Genomic DNA, 25261 nt, shown 5'->3' with positions numbered 1-25261 from the left:
CTCTCTTTTTTTCTTTTTTCTTTGTCTTCTCTGTTATTCATGTTTTTTATGCCATTTTGTCTGTTGGCTATTTGATTTTGGCCTTAGCCTTCCATTTTCCTATTTTATTTTGGACTATTTCTATCTGAACTCCTGCTAATAATTTTACAATAAAAGATTAGTAGGAATTGGGGTGCCTGGGTGGCTCAGTTGGTTAAGCGTCTGACTCTTGATTTTGGCTCAGGTCATGATCTCAGGGTTGTGAGATCAAGCCCTGTGTTGGGCTCTGTGCGAGGCAGGGAGCCTGCTTAAGATTTTCTCTCTCTCTCTGCCCCTCCCCCCCTCAAAAAAACCCCCACAAAACATTAGTAGGAACATAGTACTACTCTATGTGTAGCCTGATCTGTTCTAGTTCTATCAGTGCAACCATCAAAAGTTGTTTAAGGTCAATTCCAGCTCACAATATCTCACTGCTCCCCTCCCCCCCCATAATAATATACAGTTACCATCATCGTTAGTATTCCACCAAGCCCATCAAGCAAAGTATGAAAATAATTGAATTACTGTCACGGATAAAGTTGATACTTAGCACAGTGGTTGTTTTTGATATACGTGTTTTGGAGTGGAAAGGTTCTCACTCTGGACATCCATGGATAGGATGTGAGGGAGCCCGCGAAGCCCCGGAAATGCAAAATTATGTGAGCATCTGAATTTGGGGGCCAGGAGAAAGTCATTTCCTTGGATGCTTACTCTGCCAACTCTCTCACCTCCCTCACAAATGGATAAGAACCACTAGTGTTTAAAAAAACAAGAATGGAATTATGGTAGGAGTAATTCTGGATATTTTCTGCTAATCTGTCATTCTTTATGGTTGTCCAGCTTTTAAAATATCTCCTACCTAGTGACTCTCCACTTCAAGATACCTCTATGGCTGGTCTAAGGACTTGATAGCAGGATTCCCAAAGATCTAGGAAACTGATCCCATTATGGTTCCACAATACTCGATTCAGAAATGTTCTTAGACCAGGATCTACTAGTTTGGAGAATCTGAGAGATGCTTTACAGAACCAAACCACGTCCTGCAGCAGTATTGTGTATTGTATAACACTTAGACACATGAGCTGCCTCCATCCAAGGAGGGGCTCTGGGCATAGTCACACTTGTTTATGCATACAACTAGGCTGGACTGAGAGACTGCTATATTTCTATAGACTCTCATGTGACCCTCACTTACTTAGAATTTTCAGTAACAATGCACTCTTCTGGTAAAGGCATTGGAGTCAAGATGTTTGTGGTCCTGTCTGAGTTGGAGAATGTGTTCATCTCTCTGATTGAACTATTTCGTGCCCTTTGGATAAATAATCCTGCTTGGTTTTTATTCAAGGGATGTCTGTGTCCGGTCTTGTCATTAATCTGCATCTAGGTTTGACATGTATCAACGTAATGGCCACTCAGATAACCATAACTTTTACCTGACAACCCTGGATTGCATTTGTTTGTCCATTTTTTCTCCATTTATTTGGAACTTTGTCCCTTTATAATCAGATGTATTAAGCCAGAAATGCTGGGATATGCGTGTGTGTGTGTGCATGTGTGCACGTGTGTGCATATATGCATATGTCTGCAAAAACCAAAATTATCAACTTATAAACTCTTGTCTGCCCATGAAACCTTGAAGAAGCTTGAAGCTTTCCACTGTCTCAGACAGGGCACTCTTCAAATGTATTTTTCTGGGCTGTTCAGCAGGGAAAAAGATGAACACATGAGGAAGGTATGTTTATTCATTCACTGAATAAATGTTCCAGGAATTGGGGAACAGAGAAAAACAAGACAATGTTCCTGTCTTCATGAAGTTCACATTAAATTGGGGGAGTCAATTTACAAATAAATACAAATGTAAAAAAATCTAAGGAAATGGTAAGTGTTAAGAAAAAATAAAGTAAGGGAATGGATAGCAATAGAGGAAGGAAAGGCAAGTTAAAACTACAGTGAGATACCATTTCACACTCAGCAGAATGTCTATAATAAGGCAGATGTTAACCAATGTTGGCAAGGAGGCAGAGAAACAAGAAACCTCATGCATCGCTGGTGGGAACATAAAATGGTGTTGCCACTTTAAATAAACAGTTTGGCAGTTTCTCAAAAAGTTGAGCATAAAACTACCATATGACCCAGCAATTTCAGTTCTAGGTATCTACCAAAGAGAAATAAAAACATATCCACCCAGGGATGCCTGGCTGGCTCAGTCGGTAGAGGTTGATCTTGGGGTTGTGACTTCAAACCCCACGTTGAGTGTAGAGATTCCTTAAAAATAAAATCTTAAGAAATAAAAAAAAAACCCTATATCCAAGGGGCACCTGGGTGGCTCAGTCGTTAGGCATCTGCCTTCGGCTCAGGTCATGATCCCAGGGTCCTGGGATCAAGTCCCGTGTCAGGCTCCCTGCTCAGCGGGAAGCCTGCTTCTCCCTCTCCCACTCCCTCTGCTTGTGTTCCCTCTCTCACTGTCTCTTTCTGTGTCAAATAAATAAATGAAATCTTTAAATAAAATAAGATAAAATGTTAAAAAAAAAAACTGTATCCACACAAAGACTTACACACAAATGTTCACAGCAACATTACTTACAATAACCAAAAAATGAAACAAATGGTGAACAAAATATATATATCCATACAATGGAATACTATTCAGCTATAAAAAGAAACAAACTACAAACACTGTTATGTCATGGATGAACCTCAAGAACCTACTGAGTAAAATAATTCAGATACAAAAGAACATGTATTCTATGATTCTATTTATATGAAATGTCCAGAAAAGACAGACTTGTAGAGACAGAAAGTAGATAGTGGTTTCCTGGGGCTCAGAGTGAAAATGGAAATGAAATGGGCATAAGGGATCTTATTTAGGGGGTGAAAATATTCCAGAACTGATTTATGGTGATGGGTGCATCACTGAGTTACTACAATGACTTACTAAAAGTCATTGAATTGTACGCTTGAAATGGGTGAATTTTATGATATGTAAAATAAACTCAGAAGGTTATTTTTTAAAAAAAAAGAAAGTAATAAAGGGACGAGATATTTCAAGTGGGTTAGGGCAGGGAAGGCCTTCCTGAGGAGCTGGCATTTGACCAGAGGCCTGGATGAATGAGGGAGTGAGCAATGCAATGATTAGGGAAGAGTGTAGAAGCAGAAAGTACAACTAGCATAAAGATCCAAAGAGACTTAGCAATTTAGGAGCATCAAGAAGGCCATGGTATTAAAGTGGAGTGAACAACAAAATTGTGGGAAGTAAGGTTGAAGATGTAAGCAGGTGTTGTAGGGCATGGTAAGAAGTATGGGTTTTATTTTGAGCATGAAGTCTACCGAAAGGATTTTTAACTGGTTTACCTTAAAAAACAAAAACAAAACCCTCACTGCCTAATTTGTAGAAAATCAATGAAGGCGCCTGGGTGGCTCAGTTGGTTAAGCCACTGCCTTCGGCTCAGGTCATGATCCTGGAGTCCCGGGATCAAGTCTTGCATCGGGCTCCCTGCTCAGCAGGGAGTCTGCTTCTCCCTTTGACCCTCCCCCTTCTCATGCTCTCTCTCTCTCATTCTCTCTCTCAAATAAATAAATAAAATCTTTAAAAAAAAAAAAAAAAAGAAAAGAAAATCAATGACCATTAAGGGGTGCCTGGGTGGCTCAGTCAGTTAAGCAACTGCCTTCAGTGCTGGTTGGGCTCTCTGCTCAGTGGGGAGTCTGCTTCTCCCTCTCCATCTGCCCCTCCTCTCAGCTCATGCTCTCTCTCTCAAATAAATAAATAAAATATTTTTTAAAAAATCAATTGTATGGGGCAAAAATGGAAGTAGGGAGATCAGATAGGGGACTAACTGCAGTAGACAAGGCCAAAAGTTAGTTTGGGCTTGTGCCAGTGGTAATGATGAAGGTGGTAAGAAGAGGTCAGATTCTGGAGATATTTTGGAGATGGAGCAGATAGGACTTGCTAGTTTATTGGGAATTGGGTGTGATACAAAGAGAAGAATCAAGAATTGCTCCTAAATTTTTGGCCTGCCTAATATAGCAGGCCAAAAATTTGTCCTTTACTGAGATGAGACCCTTAAGAGTGGAACAGTTTGGGTGGGTAATCAAGAATTTGTTTTTACAGCTGTGAAGTTTGAAAAGTCTAGACCTCCAGGTGGACATGAGGAGTATGCAGTTGGATAAATGAGTCTGGAATCAAAGAAAGATGTAAGCTAGACATATAAACTTGGAAGTCATTAGCATATAGATGGCATTAAAGCAAATGATCTGGATATCATACAGGGACAGAAATCAGGATGAGGGGAAGGATCCAGCAAAGGAGCTGAGAATGACCATTAGTGAGGTAGTAGGAAAATCAGAAGCAGGATATCTTAGAGGGCAAGTGAAGAGAGTGGTCAAGGTCATTGCTTGACAAGTAGTCTCAGTGCAGCAACAAGGATGACATCTTGGTTGGAGGGGCCATCAGAAAGAATGAGAGATGAGGAAGTAGAGACAACATGTACAACCCCTTTGAGAAATTTTGCAATGTAGGGAAGTGGTTAGCTGGAGGAAGGATGTGGGGGTCAAGGCAAGGGGCTTAAAATTTTTTTAAAAATTATATTTTTAATGATGGGAGACATCTTGAAATGGAAAGAACCCAATGGGCCTTGGGTATGATGAGGGAGGCAACAAGATGGGTTGTACTATTGTCTGGGAGTTAAATGGGACCTTTACTTGATTATTGATACAGTGCCTTATGACTTGCTACAGTTACACGACAGTACAGTTACAACTGGATTGTGCAATAGGGTCCCTTGATAGTGAAAGGAAACGAGTCCACCCTGGGAGCTTGGCTTGACTTCATAGCTGTCCATAAGAGGGCAGCAGAGAAGGTTCTGCAAGGTGGTCCCTGGCAGGTAATGACTCTGTCACATAGTCTTCAAAGATACTCAAGGGAATGCAACCTGTCCTCCTCGGAACCTCAACACTCAAATCCAGTTTAGAGACCCCACAGTCTCCACACTTTGGGGCATACTTGAGAAAAATGTGGCCAGGCTTTGAGATGTGGAGGGAAGGAAGCAATGATAAAGCTGACTGAGCATGGAAGAATGGCCAGTACAGAGAGAAGTTGTAGCTATTATGGTGAACCTTTTTTTTATAAATTGAGGCTGGACCATCGTTATTATAAATAGACCGATTCCCCTGGAGTAATCACTGCCACAATCATTCCAAAAGAAACATTGATGCTGATGTACAAAATGTGTGGCCAAATTTTAAGAAAAGAAAAAAAAAGCCAAGTAGAGAAAGACCTAATTATGGTGGAGGGAGTCAAGCTCTGACTGACCTTGAATGTGAATAACCACAGCCTGAAACATGTACACAGGATCTTCCAGCCCACAAAAGATTTCACAGTCTTTGTCTTTTTTCCATTTGATATTTATAGAGACCATTGAGTAAATATCACTGATGTTATTCTCATTTTCACTTTTCGGATGAAAAAAGAGAGGCTTAGAGAAAGGTCACCTGACTTTCCTACCATCACACAGCTAAGGAATGGCTAATCCAGGACTCAGATTCAGGACTTTCATCTCCGTACCTTTGCATCTACAGAGAGTGACTTGTGGGGGTTATTGTGTGGAAACACATCACATGTTTAGATCGAATATGAAAGGTATGAAGGGGCTTAAGCTTGATGGCAAATGGAGATGAAATGGGGCAGTGAGGAGCAGTCCTCTGTCTGATTAGGGTTGTTGATACCGATGTAGAAGAATCAAATTTTTTCTGTGCAGCTTTGGAGAGTTCAGACTAGAACAGAGAGAGAGATTCCACTCAGTTTGTGAGGACCTCCATAAAAAAGAAATTGTCGAGTTGTATTCTTGAAGTGTTGAAGCAGGGGCTAGCAGACTATTGGACAAGGCTGCAGAGGGGACTCTTTGATGTTACAACCTCTAACATTCTATTCAAATGAAGTCTCTGGAAACATTTAGGGCTTGTTTGCAAAAAGCTTGAGTAACAGTAGTACGCTTTCCCAACACTCCAGTTCCCTGAAAGGAAGATGGGATGTTACACTGTGCCTTCATGCTGCAATAATTATACACCACGCATGTCCATTTCTGCTTGACCGGCTCCCAATTGGGATGGGAGCTGAGGAGTTGGGAGGCTAGCTCAGGAAGAGGAGGGAGCTGTGACGATCCCAGACAAAAGTGGAAGCAATTCACTGCTCTGGGCAGGGAAGGGCAACTCTTTGTCTCAGCAATTGAGAAACCCTTGGCAACACAGCGGGAGGAATTCACCAGGGGCCTGACTCAGAGAGGATAGGTGGGGGAAGGGTGACACAGGAACCTTGGGGATGGACTGGTTTATGGGTAGAAGCTTTGCACAGAGGAGCCGTCAGAGGAGAAAGAAGCTATTTGTTCCAGGAGAGCAATTTAGAGAGATTTTGTTTATGTGGACCTTCGCTTATGAGGAAAGTGTTTGTGGGGAAGAAGTTTATGGAGCTAGTGATATGCATGGGAGCACTAGTGAGAAACATGGTTTGTAGGGAGCTTGCTTGGCTGGGTCTGGGTTTGGGGCGGCCGAGCAGGGGGTCTGGGGCAGTGAGAGGGGCCACAGGAGCAGAAGGAAGGGTCCTTGCTGTGGCCTTTACAAATAGACAGTTCTGGGGCACCTGGGTGGCTCAGTCGGTTGAGTGTGAGCTCTTTTTTTTTTTTTTAAGATTTTATTTATTTATTTGACAGAGAGAGACATAGCGAGAGAGGGAACACAAGAGGGGGGCGGGGGGGGGGAGAAGGAGAAGCAAGCTTCCTGCCAAACAGAGAGCCTGATGTGGGGCTCGATACAGGACCCTGGGACCATGACCTGAGCCGAAGGCAGATGCTTAACGACTGAGCCACCCAGGCGCTCCGAGTGTGAAGCTCTTGACCTCAGCTCAGGTCTTGATCATGGGGTCATGAGTTCAAGCCCTGTGTAAAAAACAACAAAAACAGATACAGTTTTAAAATAAATTTATTTTATTTTTAATCTTTATTTTATTATTAAAAATAAATTTTATAAAGATTTTATTTATTTATTAGAGAGAGAGAGAGATGCAAGGGAGGGACAAGCAGACTTCGCACTGAGTGTGGAGCCCATTGCAGGACTCGATCCCAGGACCCTGAGATCATGACCTGAGCTGAAATCAAAAGTCCGCCGCTCAACAGACCAAGCCACCCAGGTACTCCTAAAAATAAATTTTTCTTTAAAGATTTTATTTATTTATTTGAGAGAGAGAGAGTGAGAGAGCACAAGAGGGGGGAGCGGGAGAGGGAGAAGCAGACTCCCCGCTGAGCAGGGAGCCCGATGCGGGACTCGATCCCAGGACTCCAGGATCATGACCTGAGCCGAAGGCAGTCGCCCAACCAACTGAGCCACCCAGGCGCCCCCTAAAAATAAATTTTAAATAAAAATAAATAAAATAAAAATCTTACATGATTACCAAAACAATACATATTAATGTAGAACAATTGGACAATATAAAGAACAACAAGAAAGAAAGAAAAAAAAAGAACCCTTCAGCCAAGATAGGCACTGTTATCAGTTTGGTATATTACAATGGATTTGGTATATTTTTTGGAAATTTTAACGACTACTTTGTCCCTAACTTTTTACTTTGAAAACCTTCAAACCTGTAGAGAAGTCGAAAGAACAATGTGATGAAAACTAGTGTACCTTCTACCATCAATTGTTGTTTTTTTTTTTTTAAGATTTTATTTATTTATTTGACAGAGAGAGACAGCGAGAGAGGGAACACAAGCAGGGGGAGTGGGAGAGGGAGAAGCAGGCTTCCTGCTGAGCAGGGAGCCCGATGCAGGGCTCGATCCCAGGACCCTGGGATCATGACCTGAGCCGAAGGCAGACGCTTAGCACTGAGCCACCCAGGCGCCCCTCAGTTGTTAGCATTATACCACATATACACTTCTTTTTCTTTTCCTGAGCCATTTGAAAGTAAGTTGTTGCCGATATCACATCGGTTCACTTTTAAGTATGTCAGGCGTGCATTTTTTTTTTTCTTTTTAAAGATTCATTTATTTTTTAGAGAAAGCAAGAGCATGAGCAGGAGGGGCAGAGGGAAAGGGAGAGAGGATCTCAAGCCGACTCTACACTGAGCACGGAGCCTGATGCAGGACTCAATCCCAGGACCCTGAGATCATGACCTGAGCCAAAACCAAGAGTCTGACGCTTAACCGACTGAGCCACCCAGGTGCCCCCATCAGCATGCATTTCTAAGAATAAGGACATTCTCCTACATAACACAGTATCTCACCTGAGAAGATCAGTATGAATTCAAGAAGGTCTGCATATGTCTTACTTATCAGTATGTCTTACTACAGATTCTGAATGTTTTCCCCTTTCTTATATCTTTCACCTTTCAAGGCAGAACTTCAATCACTTACCTAGCCAGCTAAGCCAAAGCAACTAGATGCTGGGGAGGAAAGAAAGAGACTCTCTAAGAGCATGGAAATCTGGAAACCTGCCAGAAGGACACTGCTCAGAGGAGTCCAGGACATTTCTTTTCCCCTGAGCTCATTTTCCAGGCTGTGGGCTAGAGCTTTGCTTTGGGATCCTTCCCTCCCTTCCTCTCTACCTCCCCAAACCGTACTATCTACTTGTTCTGTGCTAGATTCTGCACCAAGGTCTGCCAACCCAAGTGAACTTGGTCTCTAATCTCAAGAAAGTACAGAAAAGGCAGAGTTTCTCTCTGGTGAGTGGTTTCTGTCCTTGGCATTGTAATCTGCCATTTAAGAACATCATGCCCATAGGACTGGCTTGTCTGCTGGTGACCTTACCAGGGTCTGTGGGCTTCACGTGGAAAAAGCCTCTGCTCCTTGAACCACCGATTGCCCCCCACCCGCCATCATCATGACCTGGCCAGAGCAACAGAGACAATTTCATGAAGAAAAAGCAAGCCCCTTTACTCTGAAATTTTAGCTTTGTCCTTTTCCCATGTTTTCTTTATGTAGGGAAAATATATCTGATTTGCAGATTGAGGGGCCCTCGTGTTTCCTTGCTTGACCTAGACTTTTTTTTTTTTTTTTAATACTGTTGTTGGCTGTCCTTTCAAAATTGTTTTCCTACATGTAAGTTTATAAACATGGAGGTTGGGGGCTAATTTTAACATTTCAGTAATCTTAATGAAAACCACAAGTTTGGGGCGCCTGGGTGGCTCAGTCGTTAAGTGTCTGCCTTCGGCTCGGATCATGATCCCAGGGTCCTGGGATCGAGCCCCGCATCAGGCTCCCTGCTCCGCAGGAAGTCTGTTTCGCCCTCTCCCACTCCCCCTGCTTGTGTTCCCTCTCTAGCTGTGTCTCTCTGTCAAATAAATAAATAAAATCTTAAAAAAAAGAAAACCACAAGTTTACTGTAAATAAGACTACAACATGATATGGGACGCCTGGGTGGCTCAGTCAGTTAAGTATCTGCCTTTGGCTCAGGTCATGATCCCAGGGTCCTGAGATCGAGCCCCCCTCCTCAGGGTCCCTGCTCAGCTGGATCTGCTTCTCCCTCTCCTTCTGCCACTCCCCCTGCTTGTGCTCTCTCTCTCAATCTCTGTCTGAAATAAATAAATAAAATTAAAAAAAAAAGAAAGACTACAACATGATAACTCATACTAAGTTTATTTGAATTGTATCAACCCATTGAGGCAACCCTGGTTATCTCCTTCTTATTAAAAACTCTTTGGTAAGTTTTTTTTTTTAATTAATACAATGGGAAAATTAAATTGTGGTGATTGGTAAGTATAATAGCAAAATCTCCTCAAAACTTAAAATTTTTGGTACCATCTGAGAGTTTAGGTTAGGTCAGATCAGCATTTGGTAAATAGTAACCACCATTAAAAAAAAAAATAGTAACCACCATTTGTAAAATCAAACTCCTACTCTACCCAAATTCCTAATCTATCAATAGGGGGCACTAAGAACCCACAGACTCCAGCTTTGGGGACCAAAATTCAGGCTTAGGCAAGTATAATGATTTTAGCATCCTCACAACTAAAGTTCAACCAATCAAACTGTATTCTGCCTCTTTCCTCTTACCTAAATTTGAATTGTGTTATCATTCATTGTAGATAGTTTTGTGGGCTGCCTTTAATCCTTTCTTGGAACAGGTAAAGTATAAAAGGATACAAACTAACAAGCATGCAAATATATTTTTTAATTTAAATTCAGTTAATTAACATATAATGTATTATTAGTTCCCGAGGTAGAGTTTAGTGAATCATCCGTCTTATATAACACCCAGTGCTCTCCTTAATGCCCAGTTACCCCATACCCCCTCCCACCACCCCTCCCCCACAACCCTCAGTTTGTTCCCTGTAGTTAAGACTCTCATATGGTTTGCCTCCCTCTCTGATTTTGTCTTACTTTATTTTTCCCTCCCTTCCCCTATGATCCTCTGTTTTGTTTCTTAAATTCCACATGAGTGAAATCATATAATTGTCTTTCTCTGACTGATTTTGCTTAGCAAATACCCTCTAGTTCCATCCACGTCGTTGCAAGTGGTAAGATTTCTTTTTTCTTTTTTTGGATGGTTGAGTAATATTGCTTACAAATATACTTTAAGAAGGAGACAGGGGGTGCTTGGAGATCAGAAAGAGAAAGTCTAAATTTGGGGAATTGCTTCCTTATCAGCCACCACGACTCAGGGATAAGATGCCGGCTCGGTGCTTAATTCGGAATCAGAAACGTTTCCTCATCCTCATGCTGGCCTGACTGAACCTCAGAACTACTCACCACCCCTGCCTACCAAGCAAACATCTCTTTGATGTTTGGTCTCTTACGTCCTTGGTGATTTATTGCCCACTGTACATATTTTTCAGTGCAACTCTTGTTTATAGTTTTATTTTGGGAGTGGTTCATATGAGTCAACTCTGCGAGTCAGAAAAACAGCAGATGTACAGAAAAAGATCATGTGTGGACCAGTGAGTTGAGTATAGGACCCAAGGGGGCTCTGGGGTAATCCTTCCAACCCCGGAAGCCCTTCCTCGTGGCCATTGCGCCTTTCTGGTTGCCTTTGTTATCTCTTCTCTGTCTAAGCAAGAGAAATAAAGATAACTTAATAAATGTAGCTTATAGGGACTCAAGAGGGCTAGAATAATAAAAAGTGTCCCTGGGGATTAAAAGGTTAGAAGCTACCAGTTTAGCTGGTATATCTTCTTTTGGTTTCAGGGACTTTTTGCCAATTGAATTAAATGCGGTTCCGCTAAAACTTGTTTGACGACTACCTCAAGTTGAAATATCATATAATGACCATTGTTTGAAAGTTTGGTTCTTTCTTGGCAAAGTTCACTCTTTCAGTATTTTGTGGTCATTCTAAAAGAGGCCAAATACTGCCCCTGTCCTTTACTGGTCTTTTGCTCCTGGGTATTTTACTGAAGTTTCCTAGAGCCTTGTTTCCACATTTATAAAATGGAGATAGAGTATCAGTTACCTCACAGTGCTAGATGAGATCGTGTAAACAGAGCCGCTCAACACAATTCCCTGGCACTTAATGAGCACTTTATAAATGCTAGCTACTATTTCTTTTCACTCCCAGGGACAATGCATTTTGTTATAGGGAATCACACTAGGTTGATATTGACTACAAGCCCAATTAAATGTGTCAAGCTTTTGGAAGGTAATTTCATTAAAAAAAAAAAAAGGCAGGGAAAGAAGATGAATGTTAAAGAAATGTATTTCACACAGTCGAATCTTCCATAGTATGACCCGCTAGTAGGAGAGAATTTTTTGGGGGTGTAATGGAAACAAACCTTAAGAGTCATGTGTCCTGAGGTGACTTTTATCTTGTGTTGACCCATAGCACTGGCCCCACGTGCAGCCATGTTGCCCTGAAGATGATCTGAAGGAGAATTTGTAGTGAATGTAAGAGAAAAATGTCCATTTTTTGGTTCAGCTTCCTCTTTCCCAGGGCCAGGCTGACTACGTTGGATCCTGATTTCCTTCAGTGTCACAGCGAGGGCAAGGAATGACAAATAGAGGGCACAGTGCTTCCCCCTTTCCTGGTGTCACTCCTCTGGTCTCCAGCACTGATTTCACCCACATACATACACCCCTCTCCTGCCCCCTCCTCAGCCCCGAGAGCATTCCATTCCCATTCTACTCTTGGCAGTGTCCGGCTGACAGGGCTCAGCCAAAGTCCAGTGTGTGGGGTGAGGTTTGCCAGCTTTCAGTGCTGAAACAGTGCCACTTGAGCACCTCCCTCCTTCCCGAAACCTCTGGTGTTTTGCAAATCTCCCGGAAGTGAACAGCCAGAAGAGGAAAGCAAAAGTGGGTCAGGGAATGGTTTGAATTACTGGACGCAAAAATCCAAAAACCAAACCGAAAAACTGCCCATCCTCACTCATCCCTCATTTCCATTTCTCACAGAACCCTTGGGCTTCCTTTTTGTAATTTTCTTCCCCTTCAAGGCGATTTTATTTATTTATTTTTTTAATTATTTTTTTAAAGATTTTATTTATTTGACATGGAGAGACACAGCGAGAGAGGGAACACAAGCAGGGGGAGTGGGAGAGGGAGAAGCAGGCTTCCCGCAGAGCAGGGAGCCCGATGCGGGGCTCGATCCCAGGACCATGGGATCGTGACCTGAGCCAAAGGCAGACGCCTAACGACTGAGCCACCCAGATGCCCCTCAAGGCGATTTTAAAAAACTTTTTATTATGGAAAACTTCAAGTGTGCACTGAAGTGGAGAGAAGAGTATAAGTAACCCCCAAGTGCCCAGCACACGCAACTCAACGATAATCAACATTTTGCCCATCTTGTTTCATCTCTCCTCCCTATTTTATTATCTTTATTTATGTTTCATTTATTCCTAGAGTATTTTTGAAGCTAATTTATTTTTAATGGATTCTCCCCCTCCCCTGAGTTGAAGCTGGGAGTTGAGCAGAGGAGACCAAGCCTGGTGAGCTCAACCCCTCACCCTGCCTCCCCAGCCCCCCATCACTGCCTTGAGGGTGGAATCAGGCACAAATACAATTTCATAACCTGATTTTTATTCTTGCAGTAAGTAATGGTGCCCATCTTCTTTATGCCAGACACTGTGCTAGGCACTGAGGATAAGAGAGAGGATAAGAAACTCTCAGTTTGGTGAGAAAAAAAGTAAGAGGCAATACTGTTCGTTTGGCCTGATTATTTATACACTTGCAGCAAGAGTGTTCATTTGACCACATAGGCCTTCTTAAACTGCTTTGTAAATCTAGAGTCATATATTATTGACAAGGCCACAAAATTTACTTCTTTCCAGAAATTTCCTTCAGGAATCTCAGATTGGACTTTTAAAAGCCTCTATTATTCGCTACGTTGGGTTTAGAAAAACCAAGCCCAAAAAACTCTTTCCTCTAGGTTTCTCCCATTGTACCTATAAATTTGGGTGAATTGTTTTCTTCTCAAGGTCCCCACAATTTCCTAAAGTTCCTGGCCTGCCAAGAAGGGAGCTTCCTCACCTACTGCAAAACTGGGACCCTGTAAACATGTCCTGCGCAAGTTTTCCTGAGAGGACTTTGTAGACATTAGTTCATCATATTGGATTAAACAAGCATCATTCTCAAAAATGACTTCTGGGCAAGGCCTTGGTTGCATACCGATTTTTCCGTTATATCCTGGTAAAAAGGAGGACAAATTCTTATTGAACTTATGCAAATAACTACCATGAAAAGTAAGGAGACTTGGTAAGTTTCTGAATTCTTGGTGATGGTGTGTGAGACATCATTTAAGAATGTTTATTTCAGGGACGCTTGGGTGGCTCAGTCGTTAAGCATCTGCCTTCGGCTCAGATCATGATCCCAGGGTCCTGGGATCAAGCCCTGCATTGGGCTTCCTGGTCGGTGGAGAGTCTGCTTCTCCCTCTCCCACTCCCCCTGCTTGTGTTCCCTCTCTTGCCGTCTCTCTCTCTCTGTCAAATAAATAAATAAAATCCTTTAAAAAAATGTTTATTTCAGTTTAAAAAAGCAGAATCTAGAGCGCCTGGGTGGCTCAGTTGGTTGAGCGACTGCCTTCGGCTTAGGTCATGATCCTGGAGTCCCAGTCCCAGGATCAAGTCCCACATGGACTTCCTGGTCAGCAGGGAGTCTGCTTCTCCCTCTGACCCTACCCCCTCTTGTGCTCTCTCTCAAATAAATAAATAAAATCTTAAAGAAAAAAAAAAGCAGAATCTAGTAATTTGTTATGGGTTACAGAGCATTTAAGAAGAAAGAAAAAAGCCTTATTTGGATATTCAGAATAGAACATTAAAACAACATTAGCATTGAAGTAGAGCATTAAAACAATATTCCAAACATATAACTGCAAATTTCCCTTATCAGTTCCTTCAGTCCCATACAACCAATTCTTGTTCTGAAGGATCTTGAGTAAGCAGTCCCATGAAGCTGTCTGCTTATTGACTAAGAAGAGTTCTGGAAATCTTGGCTCAGTCCACTGGTTTGGTATGGAAGTTGTCTAAGCGATGTTAACTCAAAAACCTGTCCTTAAGAATCTATGCTTTAAAGTGTCAGTAGCTTGAAGTATCTGGTACAGTCCTTTTTCGAGGCTCTGACACAGTCCTTTATTAAAGACACAAATTCTAGTCGGTAGTTTATAGTGGAGCCTTCAGGCCAGCAGTAAACAAAAACTACCCATAGGTGACAGAGCCTTACAATGCCTGTGGTTAGTTTATATCTGATAATTTTCAGATGTGAAAAAGTATGAAGGTTCTTAATAAGAATAATGCAACTCACAAGGAAATTTGGTTGTTTCTTTGGTATGTAAACCAGTAATAAAGCCATTTCAAAAAAATTTTTACACAGTACGTCTTTTTTTTTTTTATTTATTTATTTGAGACAGAGAGAATGAGAGAGACAGAGAGCACACGAGAGGGGGGAGGGTCAGAGCAGGGAGCCCGATGCAGGACTCAATCCCGGGACTCCAGGATCATGGCCTGAGCCGAAGGCAGTCGCTTAACCGACTGAGCCACCCAGGCGCCCTACACAGTACGTCTTTAAAGATAATTAAGTCTAGGGGCACCTGGGTGGCTCAGTCGGTTAAGCGTCTGCATTTGTCTGCTTCTCCCTCTGCCCCTCCCCCTGCTCATGCTTGGTCTCTCTCTCTCTGAAATAAATGAATAAAATCTTTTTTAAAAAAAGGTAACTAAGTTTATTTCAAAGAAGTCAGTGCATGTTACTTGTGCTGATGGATAAAAATGGATGAACATAATTTTTATAGAAAATGCAACCCAGGGTACCTGGGTGGCTTAGTTGGTTGGGCGACTGCCTTCATCTCAGGTTATTTATTTATTAGAGAGAATGAGAGAGAGCACATGAGAGGGGGGAGGGTCAGAGGGATCAAGTCCCGCTTAGGGCTTCCCTTGCTCCGCGGGGAGCCTGCTTCTCCCTCTCCCTGCCGATCCTCCTGCTTGTGCTCTCTCTCTGTCAAATAAATAGAATCTTTAAAAAAAAAAAAAAAGAAAGAAAAAGAAAATGCAACCCAGAATGTTGGTGAGCTGGCATCTTTCCTGGATTTAGATGTGATTTGGGGGAGTTCATTCTGTAGACTCTGTTGGTTCTGGAAGTTCCTGTTGCACCAGAGTGGGGTGGTTGTGGTCTGTTTTATTGATCATATGTTAATTAGCAAAACTCCTCCAACATTACAGAAGGTGCCAAAATCACTCAATTAGAAAGAACAAGATGTAGTGCTGTAACTCCCCCAGAGGGTCATCTATCAAATGGAACCAGGGCTAGACAGGGCCTACACAAGACAAACCCAAACCAGTGGGACTGTCGCAATTAGAGGGTACAAAAAGAGTATAAGAATGAAGGATTTAGGGATGCCTGGGTGGCTCCCGCGTGTGCAGCGGACAAACACCACTGACCGTTACTAATTCTTGCAGAACCCGTGCTTCTCAAGCATGTCACCACATCCAGGCTTTCATAGCAAATACCTGTATGTCCCTTTCACTACCCTGAAGTGTGATTCACAGATGCAATTACACGTGTTCACACCTACACCCAGGCAGTTCGTCCTCGGAGTCCGAGCACTCAACCATCGTTGCTCCAACAGTTCTCGCCTTTCACTCTTGCATTATTGGTTTTCTTCTCTGCTTCATCTTTATTACCAATAAACAAGCTGATGTTGTCTTTTCTTAAAAACAAACAAAACAAAGTGGAAAACCAATCTTCTCTATGCTCCTTCAGTCTCATACTTGAGATACCTGGTCATATACTGATGTTTCCCAAATTTGTATCACCAGCTCAGACTCGTCCGCTGTACAGGCTCCTATATTCACTATATTTAACTACCAGCTGACATCTCAACTTGAAATTTTAATAGACATGTTGAATTTAACATCCACACAGGGCTGAGTGGGGTGGCAGAAGACCGCAGGGTATATATCAAGTGTCAATCACCGTCTAGATGAGGGACTTGTGTGTGCACGCATGTGTTTCTCCATACTGTTAGGTAAGACGTCTGTAATGAGCCTTAACACTTAAAATAAGTTTTTATTTTGCAAAAATTGTTGGTTCATAGGAAGTTGCCGGAATAAAACACAGAGATCTAATGTACCCTTCACCTGTTTCCTCTAGCGTTTACATCTTATGCATTAGCATGATGTGTAAAATTGACATTAGCACAATGTATGTGTGTGTATAGTTCTGTGTCTTTTTATTTTATGTGTGGATTCGTGCAATCTCCACTGCAATCAAGGTAGAGAACTATTTCATCACCACAAAGATTACCCTTGTGGGGACACCTGGCTGCCTCAGTCCGTAGAACATGCGACTCTTGATCTCAGGTCATGAGTTTGACCCCCCATGTTAGGCATGGAGATTACTTTAAAAAAACCTACAAAAGGATCTCTCTTGTGGTACCTCCTTAGAGTCACATCTGTGTCCTTATCCCCACCATTCAAACCTCTGACAAACACTATTCTCCATATTGTATGGGTGTCACCTAAATGGAGTCATATGGTACATGACCATTTGATATTATTATTTCTTTCACTCAGCATAATGCCTTTGAGACCCATCCAGGTTGTTATGAGTAACAGTAGTCCATCCCTCTTTATTGTTGAGTAGGATTCCATGGTGTGCATGTACTGCAGTTCATTTAGCCCCTCAGCCAGTGGAGGATATTTGGGCTGTTTCTAGTTTGGGCTAATAATACTGCTGTTAACATTCGTGTACAAGTTTTTGTGTGGACATATGTTTTCATTTCTCTGGGATGAATACCCAGGAGTGTGATTGCTGAGTTGTATGATAAGCATGTAGTTAGTATTTAAAAAATCTGCCAAACTGTTTCCCAGGGTAATAGTACCATTTATATTCCCATCAGCAATGTATGAGAGATCCGGTTTTTCTGCATCCTTGCCAGTGTTTTGTATTATCACTATTTTTTTTTCATTATAGCTATTCTGATAGATGTGTAGCTGTGTCTTCCCACTGCAGGTCCCTGGACTTCTTTCTCTGCAGTCCTGTCCTCCCTGGTATTCTGCCCCATGAACTCTAGTTGCCTGGTCCTCCTTGGACTCTCAGTTCCATCTCCTCATCTCAGGGAGACTGAAAGACTCTGCCTGCATCCCCGTCTCTGTGCCACCTGGCCTAGAAACTGTCCCCAGGGAGTAAGCTGGGGGAGTAGGCTCATCCCACTTGTTTCCCCTCTCTCAGTGATCGCTGGACTTCATTGCCTTTGTCCAATGTGTTGAAAATCTATTGTTTCATATAATTTGTTCATTTTTCCAGGAGTTTTAGGCAAAACCCAATCACTGTTCCTCCATCCTGACTACAGGTGGAAGTCCATATTTTTTAAGTCCATATTTGATTTTATTTAGTTTTTATTTATTTTTTAAAGATTTTATTTATTTGGGCGCCTGGGTGGCTCAGTCGTTAAGCGTCTGCCTTCGGCTCAGGTCATGATCCCAGGGTCCTGGGATCGAGTCCCACATCGGGCTCCCTGCTCGGCAAGAAGCCTGCTTCTCCCTCTCCCATTCCCCCTGCTTGTGTTACTGCTCTCGCTCTCTCTCTCTCTGTCAAATAAATAAATAAAAATCTTTAAAAAAAAAAAGATTTTATTTATTTGAGAGAGAGGGTGAGAGCGCACGCACCAGTGGGGGTGGGAGGGGCAGAGTGAGAGGGAGAAGCAGGGTCTCCGTAAGCAGGGACTCCGGGATCATGACCTGAGCTGAAGGCAGACACGCAACCATCTGAGCCACCCCATTTTTTATAAAGATTTTATTTATTTATTTGAGAGAGAGAGAGAGACAGAGAGTGGGAGAGAGAGTGAGCATGAGGGGTAAGGGTGCTTAGCAGAGTAGTATTCTTTATGCCCTCTTCATGTTGCCAATAGACCTCACCAGAATGAATGGGCAGAATGGATACCAAAGAGGGATAGCACAGGCAAATAGACAGTGAAATGTAATAAATGCCTAGTGTAAAGTAAATGCTCAACATTGGTTAGTTGTTGTTATTATTATTGCTATAAATTATCAACATCAGCACTGCGAAAGGTCAGCCAGGTGGACCCCGCCAATCACAGAGGCAGCTCCCAGACCCCATTTGAAAACTCCTGCCTGAATGACAAAGCAAAACATCCTCCTGAAGAGCCTTGTTTATATCCAGAAAGGGTTTTTATAGTGCCTTAATAAACTCCAGAGTGCTTTAAAAAAATCTCTCGTGCTGTCACTTTTAGCTAAGGAAGTGAATAGAATCAACATTGTTACCCTCCTGGATTTGCTCACCCAGACTACAGGGACCCATAGTGATGCTGCTGCTTTGGATATGGTCTTATCTAGGGCTAAATTATCAGGTTTGCAAAATCTGGATGTTCTGATGGGAATGTGGTTATTGGTTGGGTTGGAAAGAGGGAGAAGGGAGTGGAGGGCAGGGCTAGGCTTCATAGGTTAAGGTATGTGCAAATTTATGATTGCCTCAAATATTCCAATGTTCAAATTAAGTCATGATCCAAGTCTAAAATATAAAAAGCAAAATAACCATGTTGGAATATGGTTATTAAATGGTTATAAAATAACCAAATAAAGGCCAAAGATCTTGATGTGCTAGAAACGACAGGGAAGGGTTAAAGGATGTACATGTGGAGAATATTAAACAATGACTTGATTTGAGCTTCCTGGCAAGATCAGGCTGCAATAAAGCTCAGGATAGTGGGTGTAACCCAGGAGCGAGACAATTGGCAAAACGAACCTGCCTGCAGTTTCCCAGGCTGGGGTCATTTCCTGCCTTGGATGTCTGGGTCTGTCTCAATGTCCAAATAGCCTTACTTCAAAGTGTGTGTGGGAGCAGAGAGAATTGAGTGAGCGTTTATTCAGTGCTGGTGGGAGGAATGGAAGGAGGGTGGGCTTAGGAATTAAGTCTGGATTTAAAAGCACATGGACCAGCAGGAGCTAGCCATTTTTCTACAGACCAGCATCCAGGGCACTTTTTAGAAAGAAGGAAACCCTGGGAGGGAAGAGCTTGGGGAACAAGAGAACACAAAAGTCTCTGAAGCTACTTAGGTGTGGAGGTAAGTCCCAGTAGTGTTGAGTGCCCCGGGGAACAATATGGGAAGTTCTTTCTCTTTAGAAAAATTTTTAAATATTGAAATATTTTAAACTTTAAAGAAAAGTTACAATAATACAAAGAACTCCTGAATAACCCTCTATCCAGATACATAATTAAAAAAAATTTTTCCCCCACATTAAAAAAAAATCATTTTCTTTCTCTGTAAACACATGTATACACATACATATAATCTATATTTTGAACCATTTGAGGGTAGGTTGCCTACAGCATGCCCCTTTGTTCCTTAGTATTTCAGGGTTCATTTTTTTAAGAATGAAGATATTCTTTTTTTTATTATTTTTTTTAAAGATTTTATTTATTTGACAGAAACATAGCAAGGGAGGGAACACAAGCAGGGGGAGAAGGAGAGAAGCAGGCTTCCCACCGAGCAAGGAGCCCGACGCGGGGCGCAATCCCAGGACCCTGGGACTATGACCTGAGCTGAAGGCAGATGCTTAACAACTGAGCCACCCAGGTGCCCCTGAAGATATTCTTTTAAATAATCATAGTATAATTTTCAAATTCAGTATATCAAACATTGATATAATCCTCCTATCTACTCCACAGACTATCCTAATTTTACCAATTGTCTCAATGTTTTGTTTTGTTTTGTTTTAAGATTTTATTTATTTATTTGACAGAGAGACACAGCGAGAGAGGGAACACAAGCAGGGGGAGTGGGAGAGGGAGAAGCAGACTTCCCGCCGAGCAGGGAGCCCGATGTGGGGCTCGATCCCAGGACCCTGGGATCATAACCTGAGCCAAAGGCAGATGCTTAGCACTGAGCCACCCAGGCGTCCCTGTCTCAATGTTCTTTGCAGCAATTTTTTTTTTTTCTGATAGGGAAGTTCTCTCTTTGATAGGGGGATGAAACTGGCCTCACAGGACAAAGACACGTGTTCTTCCGCTCAGCACTGGTTGGGATCTTTATTAGAGCAGGGGAACCCCAGCAGGTCACTTTTGGGGGCTTTTTTTTGGGGGGGGTTAATTCTTATGCCATTTCTTCCCTGAGAGTACAAGACTAATCAGCAGGAAATACCCAAGTGCTAAGAGATCTTTAGTAGTAGAAGGGTTCTGGCATGACATGATGTAGTTTTTTTTTTTTAAAGATTTTATTTATTTATTTGAGAGAGAGAGAATGAGAGACAGAGAACATGAGAGGGAGGAGGGTCAGAGGGAGAAGCAGCTCCCTGCCGAGCTGGGAGCCCGATGCGGGACTCGATCCCGGGACTCCAGGATCATGACCTGAGCCGAAGGCAGTCGCTTAACCGACTGAGCCACCCAGGCGCCCCGACATGATGTAGTTTTAACAGGGGCCTGAGATGTGAAATTGGGCATCGCCTCCCCCCCCAAAGCGCCACCCGTCCCTACCGCGTAGCTTCAGCTTAGGAGTAAGAATGGACCATAGTGCTTTTTCTATTGCTTTTTATCTTTTGAGGGGAAGGATGGGTAGCGAGGACAGTAATAGACACTTGAATGAGCAAAAATTAATTTGGGATAAAAATAGAGAGACTGTGTCCTATGGCAATTCTAGTCCTTTACCGAGAATAAGGCTTTCTATAAGAATTTCTCTCAAGGACAGTATGCCACTGTACTTGATTGGCTTCTCAACCATTCTCTTGGGTTATTTGGAACTAATTTCTGTGTAGGAGCCATTTGATGTCAACTTTCCCTACTGATTCCCCATATGCGAACCAATTTCAGAACTGCTTCTCCTGGTCATCTTCCTATTCATCTTCCTGTTGTGCAAGATTCATACGTTATTTTACAGCAACAGGAATGTTGTGGGGAGGGACCAGAGAAATGGGGAAAGAACAAGAAAGAATCTCTGCCTTGAGGGGAGGGGGTAATGCGGAGAAGGGAGAGGAGACCCCAAAGACTATGGTGTCAGTATTTAGGGAGTCTAGGGTCCCCCCTGGAGCCAAGTTTCATCTCAAAGTCAGTCCTTCTCTTTCCCTTCGGCCCTCCAGGAAAAATGAAGCTGACTCTGGTTCAGATCTTCTTCATGATGTTGCTGCTCCTACTGGGCCTGGGGCTGGGTCTGGGGCTGGGGCTTCAGATGGCTGCAGCAGTCCTGGAGGAGAGCGAGCAGTCCCTGAGTGAGCTGTGGTCCAGTGACTCAGAGGACAAGACCAAGGCCACGAAAGGAGAGGGCAGCCGAACTACAGAAACCTTGCTGCTTAGCAACAAAGGAGTGGTACAGCCGGGCTGGGCCGAAGACACCGTCCTCGGGGAAGATGAAGTTCAGGGAAGCAAGATGCTTGGAGCTGAGCCTCTCCTTCAGAGCCAGAAAGACTACCTTAGGTCTGACCTGATGGCCAGGGAATGCAACAGCCTGATGGTACACAAGCTGAAGGAGCACAATCGCACGTGCATAAACCAGTACACATTCATCCATGAGGATCTGGATACGGTCAAAGCTGTCTGTAACAGTCCTGTGGTTGCCTGTGAGCTCAAGGGGGGCAAATGCCACAGAAGCTCCCGGCCTTTCGATTTGACACTCTGCAGGCTGTCCAAACCAGGCCAGGTCACTCCTCACTGCAATTACCTCACTTTCATTTTTGAAAAGTATATTATTATATCTTGTAATGACATGAAGGCCCAGATAATGTCTGGACAATGAAACGACTTTTCTTCTTCTTCCTCTTCGTCCTTCTCCTCTTTCCCTTCCTTCCTACTTCTTCTTTCTCATACTGTTTTCCTCGTCCTGGGTGTTCGGCGTAAAAAGGTTCTGGGAAGAGAGGCTGGCCTACTCCGCATCATTCTCCCCTGCGAACACAATTCTTCTTTGCCCTAGGTTTCATCCAACTTGCATTTTGTTCCTGGGGTTTGAGGTGGCAGAATAGGGTAATGATCTGTAGTGTCTCTAGGTCCTCCGTCTCTTCTGCCCTGGAGAGACATAAGTGAAGAACTGCCCTAGTCTCTGTGGTGACTTTGGTCATCAGCCTGTTCCCTGGTCTCTTTGCCTTTGGGTATGGACTGTAAGAGGTTAATGCATCCTAGACCCATGTCCTTTGCTGCTGTTCATGAGCCTCTAGGGCCATCACAGGAGCCTCTGGGGCTTTCCACATGGCCCCTCTGTGCTGCAGATGCGAATGAGCGACTCTAGCTCTAACTGCACCTGCTGAACCACGTGGATCAGGTTTCTTTCCTTGAGTCCCTCAAAAGAGTGGACTAGTCTGAGGGGTCTGCTGGGAAGGTGCTGTGGTGGTGCAGACTAAGCTAGAACATGTGTCGCGGCAAGGATAGCACTCTTTTGTTTGACCATTCTCAACCCTTTTCTCTCTCCTCCCAACTTTTGCTACCTGCCTCTTTGTTTTGCTTCTTTTTCCATCTCTTTGTTTTTTTCTTTTGCATACCCCCCCAGCGGAGACCGCCCCCCCTTCTCTGTTTTCCTTTTCCTCTTCTTTTTGGGCTCTCCCTCTTCTTTCTCCCAATCCCTTTAGAAATTCATTCAGCCACTTAAGTGTCAGACTCTAGATTTCAGCCTGTGTTGTGATCTCAGGGTAGTGGGATCAAGCACCGCCCCCCAGCTCTGCCCTCAGGGAGAAGTATTTTCTCTCCCTCTGCCCCCACCCCTGCTTGCAAGCACACTCTCTCTCAAATAAATAAATAAATCTTTAAAAAAAAAAGAAATTTATTCAGCCAACACTGATGATTTATACTATGCCAGGTAAGAAGATGTTGGTTCTATAGTCTAAAAAGTCTGGCATAGGGAGTTGGAGGGAGGGCGGAGAAAGGGAGCCTTTTTTCCAAATTATGTCCAGAAAGCAGACTAGTGCTCACGTTAGGTGTTCAATGATGCAGAATGGATGGGATCAAGGGAGTCTTATTTTCAGTCATCACCTCTTCCCCTTTTTGCTCTGCAGAACAACGTTGGTGAAAGAATAATTTCAGCAGAGAAGGGATTGGATCTATTTGTGGAGCAGGAATACTATGGGGTGGAATAAATAGAGGATGTAAGTGGCTGCCCTCAGCCTATCTCCTCTGAATTAATCTCTATCAAGAAAAAGTGTAGTTAGACGTGCATGGGTACAGAAGGGAATCTGAGAAAATTGCTGGGTGACTTAATTTTGAGGTTCCCTCACCCTAGGGGGCTCCTCTGCTTCATTCTACTAGACAGTAACACGCTCCAGAGTCAGGGACATACATAAATGGGAGACTGGAGAGAAGAAGGAAAAAAAAAAAAAGATTTGGCTTACTCTGATCTGGCTTTAACCTTCCTTTTCTTTCTTCATTTATTCCCCAATTTCTTTTATCCTTCCTGTTCTCCCACGCAGGCAACCACTAAATGTGTTGTCTCTATTATCATCTCAGACTCCCCTGGTTCCACATTTCCCTTTCGACCTCTCACTCTCCTCTTCTGGCAATAATAACCTTTTAGGAGCAGCGTTGCTGGGCAGGAAGTGTATCTGCACCTGCAGGCTGCCCTGATCTTTAGAGGTGGGAGGGGGTGGGGAGAAGGTCAGGAAGTGTGGGCAAGGCCAAGGCCAAGGCCTGGCAGATTCCTACTCTTCCTGACGCAGAATCCCTTTCAGGGGAAACAGACAAAAGATGATCTCAGGCCAGGGAGAAAATGAGAAATGAGGTGGGAGAAGAGGAAAGAAGAGTGGATGTCAGAGAAAATCAGCCATGTTGGCAATCTGTCCAGAGGGTAAACCAAAGGCATTTAGGATTATGGATGGAATGTGGAAGGGTTGCAAGTCGGACTTCATCTTAACCAAAAGCCAAAGGATCCACATTGTCTGGCTCGAAATATTAAGAGATGGGATTAGCTAGGAATTAAAGCCTGTACTCTCTCATTTTCAGATGGCCCGCTTCTCCCCTTCAGCGTTCCCACACTGTCCTCCTCTCCTCCTCTAGTCTCCACTTGGGACATTCTAGGGGGTCAGGCTTTTTACTGTGGAGACCATCTTAGGAAAGCAGCTCACAAAATTCTCTTCGGGCTCCCAGTGGTTCAATCAGGAAAGCGCAGCTTCTGTGACCCACAGAACAAGGTGACAAGACACACCCCACCCACCAGGGACAGAAAATTAACTCATTAACTCAAATGCTGGCTCATTCACAAAATTGTCACCAACTCCTTCAGCTCCAATGTAGCTCCATCCTTACACTTTGAATCATACGCGTTGGCCCATGTAACAGGTCCTCGGTCCCTTACCTACTGTTCCTAAATCTCCAAAGCTCTGAAAACTGAAAGGGTTTCTTTAAAGTGGCTCCAAAACTCCTTTAGATGCAAAATCTGACTGAATTAATGACGCAAGCCTATTTATTATCTTTATGCTTCATTTCATTACACATTTCACTGAGGAAATATCAGTGTTTGTTTATGAACATTGCCTCAGAGAGACTCCTCTAGGGGTGTTTGAGTAATAGCACACACATACATACACATACACTTACGCATTATTGCTTTTGAAAATCTGAAAAGTTCTAAGTTTCCAAAATACATCGGCCCCAAGAGTTTTAGGTAAAGGATTGTGGACTTATATACACAATTTAATCAGCCCTTAATTTGAGTATACAATAATGGCCCAATGAAGTCATAAGCTTCTTTGTAGAAGCAAATACAAGTTTCTTCTATATTCTTCATTGGCACATTTATTTTTTTAAAGATTTTATTTATTTATTTGTCAGAACGAGAAAGCGAGTGAGCACAAGCATGGGGGGAGCAGCAGGCAGAGGGAGAAGCAGGCTCCTCGATGAGCAAGGAGCCTGATGAGGGA

The 25261-nt window shown here is 43.1% G+C and overlaps 1 protein-coding gene across 2 annotated transcripts; it reads left to right on the top strand.

Moving 5' to 3' along the window:
- The first annotated feature begins 10373 nt into the window (after positions 1–10373).
- On the top strand, positions 10374–22510 carry RNASE10 (ribonuclease A family member 10 (inactive)). Of its 2 annotated transcripts, none has more exons than XM_081830827.1 (2): positions 10374–10781; positions 21506–22510. In XM_081830827.1, exon 2 carries the CDS (start codon positions 21511–21513, stop codon positions 22156–22158), a length of 648 nt encoding a protein of 215 aa, XP_081686953.1. In that variant the 5' UTR covers positions 10374–10781; positions 21506–21510; the 3' UTR covers positions 22159–22510. The 2 variants fall into 2 exon arrangements, with proteins under 2 accessions (XP_081686953.1, XP_006731437.1); XM_006731374.3 differs by lacking the exon at positions 10374–10781 and adding an exon at positions 18341–19497.
- Positions 22511–25261: the final 2751 nt, after the last annotated feature.

The sequence above is a fragment of the Leptonychotes weddellii genome, chromosome 9 (genome assembly GCF_054177405.1).
Source record: "Leptonychotes weddellii isolate Sample4059 chromosome 9, ASM5417740v2, whole genome shotgun sequence".
Taxonomy (NCBI): Eukaryota; Metazoa; Chordata; class Mammalia; order Carnivora; family Phocidae; genus Leptonychotes; species Leptonychotes weddellii.
This window is presented reverse-complemented; position numbering and strand designations above follow the sequence as displayed.

Bases quoted from the DNA above. Each gene is read 5' to 3' on its own strand.
- RNASE10 (XM_081830827.1), top strand. From the start codon at position 21,511: ATGAAGCTGACTCTGGTTCAGATCTTCTTCATGATGTTGCTGCTCCTA.